Source organism: Papilio polytes, unplaced genomic scaffold (assembly GCF_000836215.1).
Source record: "Papilio polytes unplaced genomic scaffold, Ppol_1.0 DF824191.1, whole genome shotgun sequence".
NCBI lineage: Eukaryota > Metazoa > Arthropoda > Insecta > Lepidoptera > Papilionidae > Papilio > Papilio polytes.
In genome coordinates this window covers 2,434,201-2,450,208 of record NW_013525013.1, presented here as the reverse complement: position 1 = coordinate 2,450,208, position 16,008 = coordinate 2,434,201, and the positions used below count along the sequence as shown (strand labels likewise).

Below are 16,008 nucleotides of genomic sequence, written 5' to 3'. Positions count from 1 at the left end.
GGGCCCCCGTGGCTCTGCGCATGAATCTATTTTGAATCACCTGAAGTCGGTGTATTTGTTTCGGCGAGATGTGCGCGAATACCGGGCTAGATTGATATAAGTATTTACAAATTTGTATATCGTTTTAACGAGATGTAAATTACAATAAAATGATTCACCTACGATCGCCTCTTCGGAAGTACAGTCAAATTAGTACAACTTTAATCAAGTAATAGTGAAGCACAAATCATCTAATTGCAATGCATTTAAGTTTAAAACCTATCTGTAGAGAGTAGGCATTTCTTGTGCATAATCGTTAAATGATAATTTTGATATCAAATTTAAATTTCTATGTGAATACGCGACTCGTTTAACAAGCTTTTACCGTAACTTGTTTTAAAAGCTAGCACCGTAAGCCCAGTGAAATTGGGGCGGACGAGAAACCTATTAACTTATCGACTAGTATTTTCTAGAGATAACTAATGAATGGAAATTTTTCTCAATAACATGGAGTGTTTATAAATATCGTCACTTAAAAACAGTCTGAAAAAGATCAAGATATACATGAATTATTGCGTAACTGTTTTTCTAATTTAATTTTTTCATCTGTATAATTTTTAATTACGTACTGGCAACAATTAAACCAAAATACAATCGATTTTAAATTGGAATCTAAATAAACCAAGGAAGAAATGTTTGCACCGTTTTACCAAAGGTTGACGAACTTTGTGCGTGACAAAAAACGCAAAATACGAAAAGTTTTATTGAATAAAGACATTTTTATGAAGAAATCGCATTCCTGTATTAAGTACTGAGTAATACGGATTATTATTATTATTATGTTTGAACATTTTAGTATAAATAAAAGTCAATTTTTATTTAATACTTATATTTATTTAACACGTTTAAGGCACCGCAACAATAACTTATTTCGTAGAGTAAAAATCTCATGAAAATATTGACTAGAGGCTGTTAAAAAACAACTGTTAATTTTCACTGAACATTTGCACAAAAACGTATGTTGTGATCACTATCATTCTCTATGAAAAAAATAGAGACAACAAATGTTTACGCACAAATGTTTTGTCTGAGAACTAACAGTTTAAAGCACATTTTTAAGCCTACAATTTTGTGCGACCTTAAATAACAGTCTAAAAACGAAGGGCACTTTATTATTGTATATCTTAGCCATCATCAATGGTCCCAATAAGCCTCAAAATGCATTATTACTATGAATTTTAAACTACAATAAAACGTATACATTGTGAGTACGCTTTAAGGAATCACCGACATTAAAAAAACACACTTAAACATCGTAATATCTATAATACATTAAATAAAAATTATATTTACGAATAAAAAAATGAAAAAAAAAAAAAACTTTCTTTTTCTTGTAAAAACATGTTCGTTTCCTTATCCTATAAATGCACTTTGATATTCTAAATAGTAAATTCAACGTTTATGATTAGAAGTGGGATTATCGCCACCAGCCCTGACGTCTATCTCTCTCTTACCGTTACATCGCAACTTTTCATCGGCGGCCCTGGCGCGTTCTTGTAGGATTTCGACCGTCCGGTTCAATAACTTAATTTCTTCTTGCAACGGATATAACTGCATATTCATTTGCATTAGCTCCTTTTCGTGTGCTAATTGTAAAGTATGAAGCTGTAAGAAAAAAAATCAAAAAATTCATTTATGAAAAAAAAAATTTTAGCCAACTGGAATCAATCTAATCTAAAAATTATTATCACATTATTGTATCCATACTTACGTCTTGTATACGCTTTTTCTTCAACAATATAAACTCTTCATTGGTTCGTTTCAGCGAATCTAGCAAGCTTGACTTTTCTTGTGAAAGAACTTCTTTCTGTTTTCTAGCTTCAGCAAGTTCCATTTCAAACTCATTGGTGACTTTAGCCAGAATGTTCTCGACAGATTTGGCCTGCTTACAGGGTGTTCTCTTTTGTGGATGTAAATTGGCTAACACTGGAAATAAGAATTTTATAAGTAGTTTAAGGATTATTTGTAACTTGGATATAGTCGTAATAATTAAATTAATATTACGTTCAAGTACACATTTTATTTTCGCTGTCGTTTAAATGATTTCGCTATTTATTAAATTGTAACTCACCTTCTTTCTCTTTTTGCAAGTTCCGTAAATTCTTTTTCAACTCTTCTGTTTCTCTATTAATTTTGGAGATTGTTCGTTGCTTCACTGTCAACTCGGATTGCAAACCTTTGATAGTGGCTATGAGATAACTGTCTTCTTTTAATTTGTTCAAAAATAAAGTTGAGTTTTGCGATATTCGGCTAACCGCAGAAGAAGCTCTATCTGGTTTTGAAAATGTCTGAGTCCCAGCTGCATGTCGGTTAACAGCCACCGTTTGAACCGAAGAATCTTTCAGATTAGTTTTATTGACTTTATTTTTAAGGTCCGTATTAACTTTACGATCTTCCATTAATTGTCTTTCGACGTCAATAATGTGGCTCTCATATTTATTTTTCATATCACTAAACTTCTCTTGTAATGTAACAAGTATACTTTGGAAATGATTTTCTTTATCTTTTAATTCCTGCTCCAGTCGCGCAATTCGTTCTTCTAGTAATTTCTTTTTGTTATCTTCAACTGTCGATGATTTTGATGCCACTGAAATACAACAATTATTAAAACTCATTGTATAATTTAAAAGCTTAATATAACTTTTACTCACCAATCAAAGCGGAGACAGAGTCAGGATGTTTACGTTTTAAAATCATTTCCATTTCCTTGACTTGTCTTTGTAAATCATTGATAACTATAATATCTTTCTCGTGTTGAGTAGTTAAACTCTTTCTTTCATTTCTTTCTTTATTCAATTCGGCTCTAATATGAGTTTCACAATCTTTCAATGATTTTAATTCCGAATTTTTATTCTCATATTCTTTAGAAAGCTTATGAATAAATTTTTCACATTCATTTACTTTTAATTCTGCGATATGTTTGTCATTATTGATTTGATCTAGTTTTTTCCTGAATAGTTTATTGTCTTCTGTAAGTTGTACATTTAATAATTCTAGAGATTTCACTCGTTCATTCGTATCTTTTAATTCTTCAATTATATTTTCATGTCTGCACAGTGACCGTTTTGGGGAATTGGTTGTCTTCACTTTACAAACCTCCTTTTTCTTACAATCGACGAACCCGGCGGATAAAGGTCTTTTTGTTTTACGACGATTTTCAGTGTTTTCTTTAACATTCACTTTTATGGCTTCATTCTCCTTAAATTAAGCAAAGATATCATCAATGGGAATGAACTATACAAGTAACGTAGTAACAAATATGGTTAAAAATAACATTACATTCCTTATTAGTAAAAATTTTACTTAGGTCATTGACATGAGATAAGTTAATTGAAATACAATTGATATTTCAAATATTTTTCTTAAATGTACGAGAAAAACTATAAACCTTAATAATAACATAGTAACACTAATTTAGTTAATCGTAAAATACATGTAGAAACATTTACTTTTATCGTATTATGATATAACTGCAAATGAGAGGCAATGACCGGTCATGGCGCCACTACGTCAAGAAGAAGGTTGTCATTCTGGTTCCAAAACAAATACAAAAAGCTCGATGACGTGTTATTAGAGATGCACTGGCTTCACATTCCTATTGCTGATTAAATGAATGTAACTTTGTAGTTTTGCTGCTTCAAAAATATGATTTTTATTTAAATAAAATGCTTTACAGGCTGCATTTTAAAGAACCTCTGAAACTTTAGATACTGCATAACTCCGAACTTCGATTTACTGACAGAATACAGCAGTGTAAAAGAAAGGTTTACGTGGGATGCATCTACTAAAACCCTCTAGATGGTCAACCAAATAAAATAATGGAGGGTTCCGGGATCTCCAAGGAACGCACTGGAAACCTCAGCACTGAAACTTCCTAAGAGAGACAAAACTCTACCTGTGGCTCCACAGTGTAATGGCAACATAGGACCACTCTAAATCACCGTCTTCCCGAGATAAGAAGAATTATTTACAGGACGAGTAAGTGTCTTAGCTGCAAATTAAAATTCGAGTCGCCAAATTTACGTTTATTTTTACCAGGTAACACATAAAACAAATCCCTTGCCTGATAAAAATGAGTCATCTCGAAGTACATCGAAGCGATATCATTGGAATAGAGCTTATAAGTTGGGCACTGGCTGCGCAGGCGCATCAATGCGGCTTGTGCCGTGTTAACCGCAGCTCCGACGTCAGTAGCCATGGAGACGTGGTCCCGGACGGTCGTACTGCTGCTGTTGACCACAGTGGTTACCTGCTCACCACTCATAAACGATCTACCACCCGGACAAGGTACGCTTTCCTTGGACTCGCATAATTTCTTAACTTTAAATATTTATATGTACCATTTTATTTTAAAAATATACGCATCAAGACATGACTTCAAATACCCCATAGTTTTAGTTATCAATAATTGACAAATGCAAATTTAAAACTTAATTTTTCGCAGACCCTAGTTACGCTAAATAGTCTATTTATTGGTGCAAACCCTTTTATTCAAAAGAACGTTATTGGCTATAATTACTCGGTTATGTTAGATAAGTATAATCCTAGATGCAAATCCAATTTGAACTGATATACGAAATCCGTGTCTGGTAACAAACTAAGGCGTGTCATTAGCGCAAAAAAAAACAACGAAATGTACCCGATAACATAATATAGCGACATTTGTTGTCAAATACTGCTGCATATTATCGATAAACAGTGGTATAACTAACAACATTTTACTTGTTTACAAATAAAATTATTACAACACAAGCAATTGCAATGAGTCATGAATCTTGATCTTTTAATATGTTTTAAAGGATACACTTGACAAGTAATTAAACAACCTGTTCCAAAAAAAACACCCGAGTAACTATTTTTTTTTAAGATCGTTTGACCACTATTTTAATATATGTTTAGTTTATTTCTCACATTTTCCTTCTCTATAGGAAAACGAGTTTATTTTTTATTAATTGTATTTGGAAGACATTTAAACTATAGGTTAAGGAAAATATTGCTATTCACGCAAAATATTAATACGTTTTAAAAATTAGACAAAAAACTTACTTTTTCTCTTTGGCCATAAAAACATTGTTGTCTTTTACTTTCTATTTCAATGGAAAGGAAACAATATAAAAAGTTACATACGGTATGTATATCAATTTAAATTCCGATCAGCAATAAGCTGTCTATACCATAAACATCCTGTACCTATGCTTAATATTGTTTTCGTATAACATTAAACATGTAAATTCGTACCATTTTCTACTAGATCTAACTTCTATTTAAATATTTATTTATTATTAAAATTTTAAATTCATTCGTGTTTTCGGTCATGGAAGTGGTGAACGTTAATTCTTTAACTAATGAGAAGGGTGATTCATGTCTCCCATTCTCCTGATTTGTCTTCTTTCGAAAGAGGCAACCCATGTCTAGTAAAAAAAGCAATGAAATTAATTTACACACAACAAAATTATACGCAGTTTTTTGTCAAATGTATTTACCATACAAAATATATGGTAGCGATGTTATACCGTTAGGCAAGCGGAGATCAGGTCAAGCGCCGATGGAAAACAAGCATGGAACGGAGAAAGTCATTATACGTGTCACGCAAGGAACGTTAAATGCATACTAAATGATTCCATATTACATGCGACACATGTCCTGCCAATAAATAAAACACACCTATACGATTTACCAATAAATCAATTGAATAGAATATTCATACGAATTTCACTAATTTATAAAATTATTTGTGTCAGTGGCGACACGATGAATTTTAAATTACCGTACTGTGAGATTCAGTTTCCGTTATCTTTGACACAAAATTATTATTTACTAACTGTAGTCGCGGTTCTGCCGTAACAACAATAACAATTTCAATACCTTCCATCCAGCTTCCGCCATGTTTAATTTGAATTGTTTCCATAAGGTCTAAAATAGCTGTGCATAGATCCGTGTCCAGCCAACAAGCATGCAAAAACAATGCTTATGTTAATACTAAAACAATGATTTACGAAGGTCAAAACTAATACCGTGTATATTTACGTATACTAATAGTAAGACTATAGCTCGAATACTTCCTTTACAGAATGGCCTGCAAATAATTCGGTAAAACAACCATTTGATGATGACCCCGAAACGACAACATTATTAATTTTAACAGAGAAGGAATCGTCTACTCCTATTGGGGAGCCTTTACCTTTAGAAGTCGACAGTCCTGATGAAGCTGGTATTGATGCTTCATTGCCTGTACTAAGAAGTACAGGACCTGAAAGTAGAGTAGACTACACAGGTGCACAAGTTTGGAAGGTTTCCACACAGAATATTAATGTTAGGGGCGTTATTTATCGATTGAGAAGACGAAACTGTAAGTATTAATCATATAACGAAACAATATACGATCTAAAAAAATATAACTAACTTAACATTTTTTCAAACAGTAATTTCCACGTGGGGTGGGAATCAATCTTCGATTGACATACTCGTAAAATCAAATGCAGTGAATAATGTAACGAGGGTTTTCAAACGTGAGAGAATACCGATTGAAGTGGTAATCGAGGATTTACAACAAAGAATCAACGAGGAAAACCCTGAGCTCGATCCAAATGAAGTGGAACTTCAAAACCGTAGAGGTTTGTGAAAGTTTTGAATTATTGTAGACATGTAATTATTTAGTCGCATAAAAGGTGAGCTAGAATCGATTGATTTTGTTGCAGCAAGAGCTTACAATTTTTGGCGTTACAGGGCAAAATATCGACGTCCGAGTTTGGTAGGTGCCTACTTGGGTTACAATTCTATAGATCTTCCAATGGAGTATTGGCCGTATGCGAATTGGGGTTCGTCATAAAATACCGAAAAAAAAATGTGGGCTAACTATCGTTTATTTCTATATTAATTTTGTCTTCTTACGTTTCGGATAGAAAACATTTTGTCGCATGTGTCTATTTTCACTTCATCGTAACTAATATGCACAACTTTTTACTGCAATATTCTTGTGGTTCTAATTTTTGTGGAATACATAGCCCTTTTATTTATATGTTATGTATGGTATTTTTGTGTGTGTGCGCCAATAAATCCTTAGTTATCGCAATTTTTAAATTGAGCATATTTGGTTGTTCTTAGGTCACCGTATGACATGGAAGCAATATCACCGAGTGGAAGACATTCACGGCTTTATGGATTACTTGGCTAAAACATATCCCAAAATTGTCAGCGTTAACACTATTGGAAAATCTTATGAAGGGCGGGATCTGAAGGTCAGTTATCTATATTTTTCGGAAAATGTATGAGAAATGTACCGAATATTGTTGTAGGTGTAATATAAACATAATATTAAATATCTAATAATCATTCTATTTGCAGATTTTAAGGATATCAAATGGCGAACCAACAAATAAGGCTATATTCATTGACGGGGGAATCCACGCCAGGGAATGGATCAGTCCCGCGACTGTCACGTATTTTATTAACCAATTCGCTGAAAACTTCGACGTAGAGACTGATGATATCAAAAATATTGATTGGTAAGTCCATATTAATCTTTCATCAAACAAAATTAAAACTGTACAATACACCGATTGTAATACGTGATTATTTTTTTAGGTATTTCTTGCCTGTTGTAAATCCTGATGGTTATGAATACACTCATCAATCTGACCGTCTTTGGAGAAAGAACAAGAAGCCTAGCAGGACTACTGGACGTACTTGTATAGGAACAGATCTAAACAGGAATTTCGGGTGTGTATTATAAAAAAAACGTGCTTATCTAGATAGTAAAGTTTAGTACATCATTTTCTGTTATTATTACAACTTAATGTTCCTAAAGCCGTTGTTTTATATGTACAGGTATCGATGGGGAGGCAAAGGTTCATCCGGCAACCCATGCAGTGACATCTATCGTGGCAGTAGCGCTTTCTCTGAACCGGAGTCGAAAGCTCTATCGGTACGTTACACATACTAAATATAGGTGGAAAATGTCGTTAATGAGCTAACAGAATACCTCTAGATAAGTTGACTACTCGTAAAAGTTATCGGTGAATACCTGAACGACACTTAAGAAGGAATTAACGTCGCCCATTATGTGGTGTCCATTTTACAACACCAGTATCTTAACAGTCTTTATCTATTACACCATATGTAAATGGTTAATTTATTTTATGGGTTACGGAGAAAATATGCAAGCGGATAAGTTGAGGTCATTGAACAACATCGACAACTTCTTAACGTAAGCGATTGAATTTCCGGCTCAACACTTGAGACATTTTTAAATTAAAAATTGGTGGCAAACAGCGCAATAAATTAGAATTGACACGAGACGGGAGACATGTTCCTTCTCGATGTAAATGGTACTCAGTTATCTTGATAGTATAAACATTTACCGAAAATTCTGGTGTTAACATTTACAAAAATTCTTAACCAGAGATTTTTTTATCTTTCATACTTTACCAAAATTTACAATAAATGTTTATTGTGAATTTTAAAAAATTGCATATATTTTAATAATGCAGGACTTCATCAAGAGCAGTTCGGCGAACTTTACGGCGTACATAACATATCATAGCTATGGCCAGTACCTTCTTTATCCTTGGGGATACGACAACGCAGTCCCTCCAGACTATAAGGACTTGGATGAAGTCGGTAACAGGATGGCATCGGTAAGTTACGCGTTATAATAAATAAAACTGAGGCAAAGCATTTGATTCAAAATAAATAATAATGACTCGTCTTTAATTTGAAGTATTTGAAAAACAACAGCAACAACATTATATAATAAATAATTATAAGCTAGTTTGTGCCCACAATTCCATCTGCATAGATTTTTTTTTTTTTTATTTTGGTATAGATATACCAAATTTAATTGATATCCATCCATATAGGCTTCAAATCCTAGCAAATATCCATCCATTAGTATGAAAGTTTGATAATAAAAATTTCAATAAAATTTTATAACAAAACTAAAATTCAATTCAATTCAATTTCAGGCTATAAGACAAACCCGAGGCTCATCCTACCAAGTGGGCTCTTCAAGTGGACTACTTTACCCGGCTTCTGGAGGTTCTGACGATTGGGCAAAGGGTCAAGGGATCAAATATTCTTTCACCATAGAACTAAGTGACACTGGTCGCTACGGTTTTGTTCTACCCACATCTTTTATTGAGCCAGTAGCAAGAGAATCATTGAATGGACTGCGTGTATTAGCTTCACAAGTAGCTAAACTATAATTTACTTTAGAATAAGCAGCATTTAATAGTTTGTAAGAGATATTTATTAATTTTAAAAACATTTACAATAAATAGTACTGTATTTACTGATAATTTTAAGAGTTGTACAATTAAACTGATTGAAATATTTGACTTGTTGTTTTATTGAATTTTTAAATAACAATTAATTACATCATATCAGATTTAGCCACTAATTTTAAGAATCATGTGTCTATTATTTTGATGGGTTATTATCATTAAAATATTATTTACAATAATAGTTACTTTTTTAAATAAAAATCATACCCTACCTTCTGATGTCCAGTAATTTTATGATCAGTTTCAATTTTGTTTTCGTTGGTTACGTGCTTCGTAACTTTTATTTGAGGTACTTTATCTATCGTATTATATGAAACACCATTCGGTATACTTATAACTGGACTACTATTTAACAAATTCTTGGTCTCATGTGCGATGTCTTCCGCTCTTTTTAAAATCATATCAACGTCCTCAACATCCTCTCCTATTTCAGTATCTTTATTCTTAACCGTTGACAGTCTTTTTAATTCATTGAGTATGTTTCTTATTTCATCGTCACTATCTTTGGATTCGCAAGATTTTTCAATAAGCAAAAATTCCTCATTAAGTATGTCTTCACTGGTAGGACCATTGCTGGCTAAGGAATTATTGGCCATTTTCACTAATTACACCAGTAAAACTACGAGAATGTAACAACCAAAACACAAAATCTTTCTTAAAAATCCAACAGTTTCAATCAAACTTGCCGTTGCTTAGCAACAGCATTGTTTTCGTTTTCCTTTATTTGTTAGCTTCGTTTATCCTAGCAACATTCAACGACGGATACAAAAACGAAAAGAAATAGGAAGAAGAGAAATTAAGTTTTCCTTGTTAATTTACCCTTGCTATCATTCGAGTCAACTCGAACAGGAAAATAAATTGAGTGTAATGAAAGTCTTAATTTCATATATACTCTGTTGTACAGTCAGACGTCAATGTCAGTCACTTGTCAGTTTGACAGTTTAGCGTTATATTTATGTTTACTGTGAATTTAATAAATATTTTGTATTTATTGGCTTTTTCGTTTGGAAAAGTAATTTTCTTCAGACAACAATAGCTTGTATGCCAAAATGTCGGTACCACCACAGGCATTTGTTAATAAAAACAAGAAACATTTCCTAGGGATCCCTGCGCCCTTAGGTTATGTCGCTGGTGTTGGTCGAGGGTACGATTTTCTATACTTTCTTCTCAAGTAGTATTGAACAATTACGATAATAATGTATTTTAATTTTTCAGTGCTACAGGTTTTACTACACGGTCGGATATTGGACCGGCTCGAGACGCCAACGATGTGTCGTAAGTATACTATTCCTTATGCAAGTAAAATTGTTTTACTGAAACATAAAACGGCAATTTACGTTTTTAGTGATGATCGTCATGCTCCACCGGCGGCAAAACGTAAGAAAACAGAAGAAGAAGATGATGACGAAGACTTGAATGATTCCAATTACGATGAATTTTCTGGATACAGTGGCTCGTTGTTCTCTAAGGTATACTTTTAAAGATAATTACCTAGATCATCATATCAATCAACAATTATGTAAACATGTATGTAATATTTTATTAAATTAAATTTTATATACAGGACCCTTATGACAAAGATGATGCTGAGGCAGATGCAATATATGAATCTATTGACAAGAGAATGGATGAAAAAAGAAAGGAATACAGAGAGAAGCGTCTCAAAGAAGATCTGGAGAGATATCGTCAAGAGAGGTAAATGTTTTTTTAATGCAAAGCAATACATTTGATTGAAGCTGTAGTAACCTTTCTAATGGAAGTTGATTTTCTTAATTTTCAGACCGAAAATACAACAGCAGTTTTCAGACTTAAAGAGAGAACTAAAAGTGGTTACGGAAGAAGAATGGGCAGCAATTCCAGAAGTGGGTGATGCTAGAAATAGAAAGCAGAGAAATCCTCGAGCTGAGAAGTTCACTCCATTACCTGATAGTGTACTGTCAAGGAATCTTGGTGGAGAATCTAGTACTTCTATAGATCCAGGATCTGGTCTGGCTTCAATGATGCCAGGAGTTGCAACACCTGGAATGCTTACTCCCTCAGGTAGCATCATTTTTTAACACTTTAACATTAAGAAATATAAAAGCAAGTTGTAATACTTCTTTGAATTCTTTATATTTAGATTGAATTTTTTTAAAACCTGTAATTTTATATTCCAACTTCATAATGACTTGAATAATAACAACTGAATTAATAAAAACGTAAGCTTTTGCCCACGACTTTGTCCACACAGGATTAAAATAACTTATTCAGTGGCATATGCATTATTCCAGACAGACACCCTTACCAAATTTATTTGAGATCCATGCAACTGTTCTAGAGTTTTTTGGGAACAATTATTTATCCATCCAGATTTTCGTATTTATAATATGAAATAGGTCAATATTAAGATTTAAAATCTTAAGTATGATAAGGGTCCGACCCACCAAATTGTTAAATGTCTGATAACAATCCTATGTGTAAAATATGTGATGGAAATATCGGATTTTGTTACCTTATCTGACAGTAACATTATTTTTAAGCTATCTGTTCCTCTATCAGCCAGTGGTGGGACATGCCCTAAGTCTTGTAAATTATTAGTGTACTTTTTAACTTGTTTAATGCATGAACTGTCAAAAACAATCTTCAGAGTATATTTTTATCTACAGGTGACTTGGATTTGCGAAAGATCGGTCAAGCAAGGAACACACTGATGACTGTAAAATTATCTCAAGTATCTGACTCAGTCACAGGACAGACAGTTGTCGATCCTAAAGGATATTTAACTGATCTGCAATCTATGATACCGACTTACGGAGGTGACATCAATGATATTAAAAAAGCCCGCCTATTACTGAAATCTGTAAGAGAAACAAATCCTAACCATCCACCAGCTTGGATCGCTAGTGCTCGATTGGAAGAAGTAACAGGTTAGTTGTTTTTAATTTTAAAATGACATAAAAAGGTATGAATGGATTATATGAGAGGGGATATAATTAAGAAGGGACTGAATTCAGATATGACAACTGATAGAGATATATGGAAGAGCAGTATTTCTGCCAACCCAAATGGACAAAGATTTGTTGATGATGAATTTATAAATGTAACTGACAACTATGTATGACTAAACAGTTATGCTGTAAAACAAAAAACATAGCCAGGGCTACTCAGTGATAATGTAGCTTTTTAATTGTGCCGGTATTATTAAAATCAGTCCAGTAGTTTTTGACTTAATTTTTTACATACATACATAAAATCTTTTCTCTTTTATAAACTTTTTTTTCATATAACCCAAGGTATCAAATATGTACACAGTGAATGTTCCAATAAATAATGTTTCCATCAGGCAAAGTGCAATCAGCCCGTAACTTGATAATGAAGGGTTGTGAGGTTAACCCGAGTAGCGAGGAGTTGTGGCTGGGGGGGGGGGGGCTGCAGCCGCGCGACACGGCGCGAGCCGTCATCGCGCACGCCGCTAGGAACCTGCCTCATAGTGTCAGGATATGGGTCAAAGCTGCTGACTTGGAGCAGGAGACCAAGGTAACATGATTAGTTCACATCTCGATGTAAATGCCAACATGTTTTCGACTGTAATTCTTTTTAAAACAAATTAAGTGCACTCACAAGACTAATTGGTGACATTGAATGTGTTAAACAAAAGAAATAGATAGCTAATATCCTTAGGTATAAGATTATTTTCAAGATCTATGTTAAAAAGTTCATCAACAGCTCACTATACATCTGAAGGGCTTGGACCCAAGTAAGTGTGGGTTGGTTGACTTCACACATATGTTTAAATTTCTTTGCTGATATGTGCAGGTTTCATCACAATGTAAAAAGTTTATATGAAACTTTGCAAATTCTATCTTGCTTCTTAGTAATATATATGCAATAGTTTCATTGTATGGATGTTTTTAGGTGGTATCTTCGGAACTCCTCAATATATCTGGTCGATTTTTTGTACAGATTTAGAAGACTATCTATCAGAATTATACTTAAGTTCCTTTGATTTTTTAATAGAACTTTGTTAAGGTGTCATATTTTTTCAGGCAAAACGTCGTGTTTACCGCAAAGCGTTAGAACATATACCAAACTCGGTTCGTCTTTGGAAAGCAGCAGTGGAATTGGAGAATCCAGAAGATGCTCGTATTCTTCTATCACGTGCTGTAGAATGTTGCCCGACTAGTGTGGAACTCTGGCTTGCTTTAGCTAGACTGGAAACATATGAGAATGCCAGAAAAGTGTTAAACAAGGCCCGAGAGAACATACCAACTGACAGACAGATTTGGGTGACTGCATCAAAACTAGAAGAGGCTCATGGTAAGTAAAACACTAGCCTTCGATTCCATCCGCGTAGAAATCAATAAAAAAGTAAGTAGGCAATGTGTTCTTCCAGACTGCTCTATGTCTATGTTAAATTTCATCGAGATCCGTTAAGCCGTTTAGGCTATCTATAAACTTTAACAAAACATTCATCCATCCATCTAAACTGGAAATGTAGTTTTTGAAATGTTTACTGAACTTAGGTAGGCCTCCCGCAAGATGGACCGATGATCTGGTCAAAGTTGCGGGAGTATCCTGGATGCGGGAGGCACAGGACCGATCATCGTGGCGATCGTTGGGGGAGGCCTATGCCCAGCAGTGGGCGTCATATGGCTGAATAGATAGATAGATAGATAGATACTGAATTTATATATTTAGCTATATCTAGCATACTTCTCTAACTATAAAAATAATATGTTGACTTTCTTATATAAGGCAACACTCACATGGTGGAGAAGATCATAGACCGTGCAATCACATCTCTCAGCGCGAACGGAGTGGAAATCAACAGAGAACACTGGTTCAAAGAAGCAATGGAGGCAGAAAAATCAGGAGCGGTACACACTTGTCAGGTATGAACAAATTGAATACGGCAACACTGGCATATGCCAAAACGAAAAGTATCGGCGACGTCATCGCACTACGCGTATTTTGTCTTTATATTATTATAAAATTCTGTAATATTTCCCAATAAACCATTTTACCAAACAATTGGTCCGGCTCGAAGGATCAATATTTTAACAATTTTTAATTATAATTACATGCATTTTGTATTAGTAAATATGATATGAATAAATGTCCTATTCGAGACTAATTAGAGTTCAAATTCGTTTACCAGGCTATAATACGGGCGATTATTGGACACGGAATCGACCCAGAGGATCAAAAGCATACATGGATGGAAGATGCAGAAGCTGTAAGTTATTACTTGTATAAACTACAATACAATTGCTTGTATAAAATAACTACCCGATCCCGTACGGCTTCAAAATTTAAATGCACAAATGACAAGAAGGCTTTTTCTATTGCATAACAATTATTGTTACCATGGCAACCTTGCTTTGATGTTATTGGCTTGTAGGTTTTTGTTCTTTCCCATACAGTGTTTTTTCCAATTTATTTACCCCTAAATTAAATAGCGTTAGAGTACAAGAAAAGCGGAAAGGGAAAGGTATAAAACTAGGCCTCGGGATCGCACACTCATCAGTCTAACACGCGGAATTACTTCCACTTCACGTCTGTCTTTTGTGTCATCGTGGTTTTGCACCGGGCGAGTTGGCCAGTTTCAAATAGATACATAGCCTATATTTTATATATGAACTAGCTTTCGCCCGCGACTCCGTCCGTGTGGAAAGAAAACAAAAGTGAGTAGTCTATGTGTTCTTCCAGATTGTCCTCTACATCTATGACAAGTTTCATCGAAATCCGTTCAGCCGTTTAGGCTACAAACTCTAACAAACATCCAACCATCCATCTATCTAAACTTTCGCATTTATCAGATTAGTATGATTAAACTACTTAATTATTTAATAAGTTTTATTTAGGCGGAAGTTGAGGAAAGAGCGAGACACATACATAAAAAGGAAAAGCTCAGAAATTAGTTTTCATAACTCACACTACAGATAGATATTTGTTAATGTTTATGTACGTACGCAGTGCGCGCACTCAGGCGCGTACGAGTGCGCGCGCGCGATCTACGGCTACGCGCTGTCCGTGTTCCCCTCCAAGAAGTCTATCTGGCTGCGCGCCGCCTACCTGGAGAAGCAGCACGGCAGCCGCGCCAGCCTGGAGGCGCTGCTGCAGCGCGCCGTCGCGCACTGCCCCAAGTCGGAGGTGCTCTGGCTCATGGGGGCCAAGTCCAAGTGGTTGGCAGGTAGAACTCCGGTTTTAATGTTTACATTTAATGTCGTGTCATGTAGATTCAAGCTATTTATAGTTGTTTGAATACTGTAATAAATATCAAACCTCCACGTCAAAATGTTAATATATAGCATAATGGTTAAGGATCCAGACTAGCAAGCATAAGATCGTGGGTTCGGATCCCGCATTCCGACTGTAATTCCTAGCACAAGCCTAAAGTTTAATTAAAATGGTATAGGAAATATTAGTAAACTAGCTTTCGCCCGCGAATCCGGCCGCGTGGAGTAAAAAAAAAGCAAAATATACTATGTGATCTTCCAGACTATCCTCTACATCCATGATATATTTCATCGAGATCCCTTCAGCCGTTTAGGCTACAAACATCCATCCATCTATCCATCTAAACTTTCGAATTTATAATATTTATATGATATGATACATAATATTAAGTATGATAAACAAAAATCTGCTGATATATTGACAAAAAAACTGTCAGTGAATTAATATTTGTATTTGCAGGGGACGTGCC

At 34.5% G+C, this 16,008-nt stretch overlaps 3 protein-coding genes across 3 annotated transcripts in view; 2 read left to right on the top strand and 1 right to left on the bottom strand.

Moving 5' to 3' along the window:
• Positions 1–870: 870 nt before the first annotated feature.
• Positions 871–10,135, bottom strand: LOC106110895 (centrosomal protein of 162 kDa). Its single transcript, XM_013292845.1, has 5 exons — positions 9,533–10,135; positions 2,691–3,237; positions 2,111–2,626; positions 1,751–1,965; positions 871–1,644 (listed from the first exon to the last, which is right to left on the bottom strand). Exons 1-5 carry the CDS (start codon positions 9,914–9,916, stop codon positions 1,432–1,434), a joined length of 1,875 nt encoding a protein of 624 aa, XP_013148299.1. The 5' UTR covers positions 9,917–10,135; the 3' UTR covers positions 871–1,431.
• LOC106110896 (carboxypeptidase B-like) lies at positions 4,179–9,371 on the top strand. Its single transcript, XM_013292846.1, has 9 exons — positions 4,179–4,326; positions 6,110–6,388; positions 6,462–6,653; positions 7,144–7,277; positions 7,384–7,544; positions 7,624–7,758; positions 7,867–7,963; positions 8,529–8,675; positions 9,003–9,371. Exons 1-9 carry the CDS (start codon positions 4,236–4,238, stop codon positions 9,240–9,242), a joined length of 1,476 nt encoding a protein of 491 aa, XP_013148300.1. The 5' UTR covers positions 4,179–4,235; the 3' UTR covers positions 9,243–9,371.
• Positions 10,136–10,253: 118 nt separating the features above from the next.
• LOC106110721 (pre-mRNA-processing factor 6) overlaps positions 10,254–16,008 on the top strand; it is a 9,744-nt gene continuing 3,989 nt past the window's right edge. The window contains exons 1-11 of the mRNA XM_013292617.1: positions 10,254–10,464; positions 10,536–10,595; positions 10,666–10,789; positions 10,885–11,015; positions 11,101–11,360; positions 11,966–12,226; positions 12,643–12,836; positions 13,346–13,616; positions 14,055–14,191; positions 14,458–14,535; positions 15,276–15,557. Of these exons, the coding sequence (XP_013148071.1) occupies positions 10,370–10,464; positions 10,536–10,595; positions 10,666–10,789; positions 10,885–11,015; positions 11,101–11,360; positions 11,966–12,226; positions 12,643–12,836; positions 13,346–13,616; positions 14,055–14,191; positions 14,458–14,535; positions 15,276–15,557 (1,893 nt within the window). The 5' untranslated portion in view covers positions 10,254–10,369. The remainder of the gene's footprint in view (positions 10,465–10,535; positions 10,596–10,665; positions 10,790–10,884; positions 11,016–11,100; positions 11,361–11,965; positions 12,227–12,642; positions 12,837–13,345; positions 13,617–14,054; positions 14,192–14,457; positions 14,536–15,275; positions 15,558–16,008) is intronic.

Bases quoted from the DNA above. Each gene is read 5' to 3' on its own strand.
- LOC106110896 (XM_013292846.1), top strand. From the start codon at position 4,236: ATGGAGACGTGGTCCCGGACGGTCGTACTGCTGCTGTTGACCACAGTG. The intron at 4,327-6,109 runs GTACGCTTTCCT...CTTCCTTTACAG, and splicing joins CGATCTACCACCCGGACAAG to AATGGCCTGCAAATAATTCG. The intron at 7,964-8,528 runs GTACGTTACACA...TTAATAATGCAG, and splicing joins CGGAGTCGAAAGCTCTATCG to GACTTCATCAAGAGCAGTTC.
- LOC106110895 (XM_013292845.1), bottom strand. From the start codon at position 9,916: ATGGCCAATAATTCCTTAGCCAGCAATGGTCCTACCAGTGAAGACATA. The intron at 2,627-2,690 runs GTGAGTAAAAGT...GTTGTATTTCAG, and splicing joins CTCTGTCTCCGCTTTGATTG to TGGCATCAAAATCATCGACA. The intron at 1,966-2,110 runs GTGAGTTACAAT...TCTTATTTCCAG, and splicing joins CTTGCAAAAAGAGAAAGAAG to TGTTAGCCAATTTACATCCA.